The sequence below is a fragment of the Lupinus angustifolius genome, chromosome LG13 (genome assembly GCF_001865875.1).
Source record: "Lupinus angustifolius cultivar Tanjil chromosome LG13, LupAngTanjil_v1.0, whole genome shotgun sequence".
Classification (NCBI taxonomy): Eukaryota; Viridiplantae; Streptophyta; class Magnoliopsida; order Fabales; family Fabaceae; genus Lupinus; species Lupinus angustifolius.
The window spans coordinates 16,623,808-16,626,399 of record NC_032021.1 but is presented as its reverse complement, the minus strand read 5'-3'; the positions used below and the strand labels follow the sequence as shown (position 1 = coordinate 16,626,399).

Sequence of the window (2,592 nt, the reverse complement as noted above, 5' to 3'; positions counted from 1 at the left end):
TTAATGCTTAGAAATTTCTACACATAACTCTCATAATTTTAGAGAATTGAATTTAAACTTATAATTTAATGTCCTACTTTTTTACACTACTCACACATAGGTTTTGTGATGTATACAATTTCAATTCCAATTATAATCTCAATGACCATGAGAAATGAAAAGAATTTTATAATTTCAAACTACAATTCCAATTACACATGCCAACCATATCCTTAATGAAAACATTAGAAAATACTTTTTTTGGATATTTTTAAAGTCTAATGACATGTTTAATTATAGCATATTTCTTCCATTGAGTTAAGACTCTATTATTGTTGTTTTTCCTAATCCAAATGAGATGACAAATGATGTAACCATACAGATAGGATAGGTTTGGCTTTGAAAATTTGAGTACAGCTTTAAGATTTCACACTCACATGATCAGGACCACAGTTTCATACTTATGATGTCTATACAAAAACATAGGACTTTGTTTCAGAGTTTTAAAAAGACCACTGGACCATTTACTATGATTTTAATGCACAAAATTGTACATTGATACTGCTTTGCTGTCTTGTTTGGCACACTGTACTTCAACCTCAAGAAATTACAACTATATATATATAAGACATTGTTGTTATTGGTAAGAGTGGTGAAAGAGTTAGTGGTAGCAGAAAGAGTGTGAGAAGAAATGGGTGGTGTTGCATGGACAGAAGAAGAAGATCATATGCTTAAGAAATGCATTGAACAATATGGAGAAGGAAAGTGGCATAGAGTTCCTCTTTTGGCTGGTAAAATGAATTCAATTCTTTTCTGTTAATGGTTAAGAAAAAGGGGTCATTTATTAATGGTGTAGTGAGTTATATTTGACTTATAAGATTTATTTGGACACAACATGAATGTAACTAGTAACTAAATTTAAACCAAATGAATGCAATTAGACTTTAGTGGACCTTTACATTCACAAGAGTAACAAGCTATATTGTGGACTACAATAGTTGGACTCATTGTATGTTAAAATTATAATTGATTGAAGAAATCAGGAGAAACATATTTTAATAGTTGTGTAACTGAAAATCGGGTTGGAACAGCTGACCTGATTTTCGGTTACGCGACTTTAATTTATATGATTGTTCACTTATATGAAATTTTATGATTTATTGTTTAGACAGAAACATGGTAAGTAAAACTTCTAAAGACATTATATTCCAATTCATGTATGATACCTTTTTTCTACTGATTAATTCTTCTTCATATATTGGTTGGTTTGTTGAAGGTCTAAACAGGTGCAGAAAGAGTTGCAGGCTAAGATGGTTGAACTATCTCCGTCCTAACATCAAAAGAGGAAGTTTTGCAGAGGAGGAAGTGGAAATGATTATTAAACTTCATAGATTATTAGGCAACAGGTTAAGTTTTAAGTTATAGTTTTTCTTTGGGTATTTTTTTCCATGTATGTTAACATTAATTCTAACATCATGACATTATATATTCTGATGACTATATAGATAATGAGCTTGACACAACGGTAAGATTGTTCCGTAATAAACAGAAGGTAACAAGTTCAAATCCTGGAAACAGATTTAGACTCCATTAAGTGGGAGCCTTGTGCACAACCCTTTATATACCATATTATATGCATGGGTTAGTTTTTCGTGTTTGTATGTAAGTGTATATAGAAGCATGACAAGTACCAAATTAAGCATAAAAAGGATATGAAAAAGTGATTTTAATTTTAAGCTATTTAAAACTTTTTTCCAGGTGGTCACTAATTGCAGGAAGACTACCAGGAAGAACTGCAAATGATGTAAAGAACTATTGGAATTGTCATCTGAGTAAGAAACTGAATGCTCTAGAAGCCAAGAACACAAAAATGAACAGAAACATTGAATCCATTAGGCCAAATCAACCAAGAATCATTATTGGTTCAAGCTCACTAAAGAGAAGGAGCTTGCAAAGTGAGTCTTCAACTGAACAAGGAACTCAACAACAAGAAAGTGCTATTTCCTCTTTAACATTTGATCCTGAAAGAGAGAGCCATATTCTTGAACCACAACAAGAAAACATGTATTCATGTTTGGACCAACAAGGTATTATTGATGAGTTACCAATGGATTTCAAATATGAAGGTGTTGATGCAATGAATAGTGGAGTGGGTAGTAGTAGTAGTACAAATCAATGGGATTGGGATGATTTACTCTTAGATATGGATTTGTATAATGGGTTTTCTTCTTAGATTGTTAATGTTGTTAGGGAAGACAATATTGGTGTTATAGGTTAGTTGTGTATCAACATTAAAGAGATGTTTTCTATGGATATGGTAGCTAATTGGTGTATTATTTTCACCAATTGATGTAGTTGCAACTAATTCCAAGGATGCAACATATGGGCTTAAAGTTAGTACTAGAGAACATGTTCTTAAGGTAGCATGCATATAATATAAATTACAACCTTGGTTTTTACTTGCATGAATATAATATGGGGGTTAACTAGAAGCACAAATCATTAATTCACATTCCAGAACACATTACGTGATACGACTATAATATTATGGTACAATAATTGTCACAACTATATCACAACCAAATTATGGTGTGACACCAAATTACATTATGC

General features: G+C 31.6%; 1 protein-coding gene across 2 annotated transcripts; it reads left to right on the top strand.

The window, feature by feature from the left end:
• Window positions 629–2,350, top strand: LOC109363419 (transcription factor MYB114-like). Of its 2 annotated transcripts, XM_019609677.1 has the most exons (4): window positions 629–770; window positions 1,256–1,385; window positions 1,738–2,105; window positions 2,137–2,350. In XM_019609677.1, exons 1-4 carry the CDS (start codon window positions 671–673, stop codon window positions 2,178–2,180), a joined length of 642 nt encoding a protein of 213 aa, XP_019465222.1. In that variant the 5' UTR covers window positions 629–670; the 3' UTR covers window positions 2,181–2,350. The 2 variants fall into 2 exon arrangements, with proteins under 2 accessions (XP_019465222.1, XP_019465221.1); XM_019609676.1 differs by having other exon boundaries at window positions 630–770; window positions 1,738–2,350.

What these genes read in the sequence shown, in the direction of transcription:
- LOC109363419 (XM_019609676.1), top strand. Translation starts at nt 671, where the DNA reads ATGGGTGGTGTTGCATGGACAGAAGAAGAAGATCATATGCTTAAGAAA. An exon ending in TAGAGTTCCTCTTTTGGCTG is followed by an intron (nt 771 to 1,255) that starts GTAAAATGAATT and finishes GGTTTGTTGAAG; the next exon opens with GTCTAAACAGGTGCAGAAAG. An exon ending in CATAGATTATTAGGCAACAG is followed by an intron (nt 1,386 to 1,737) that starts GTTAAGTTTTAA and finishes ACTTTTTTCCAG; the next exon opens with GTGGTCACTAATTGCAGGAA.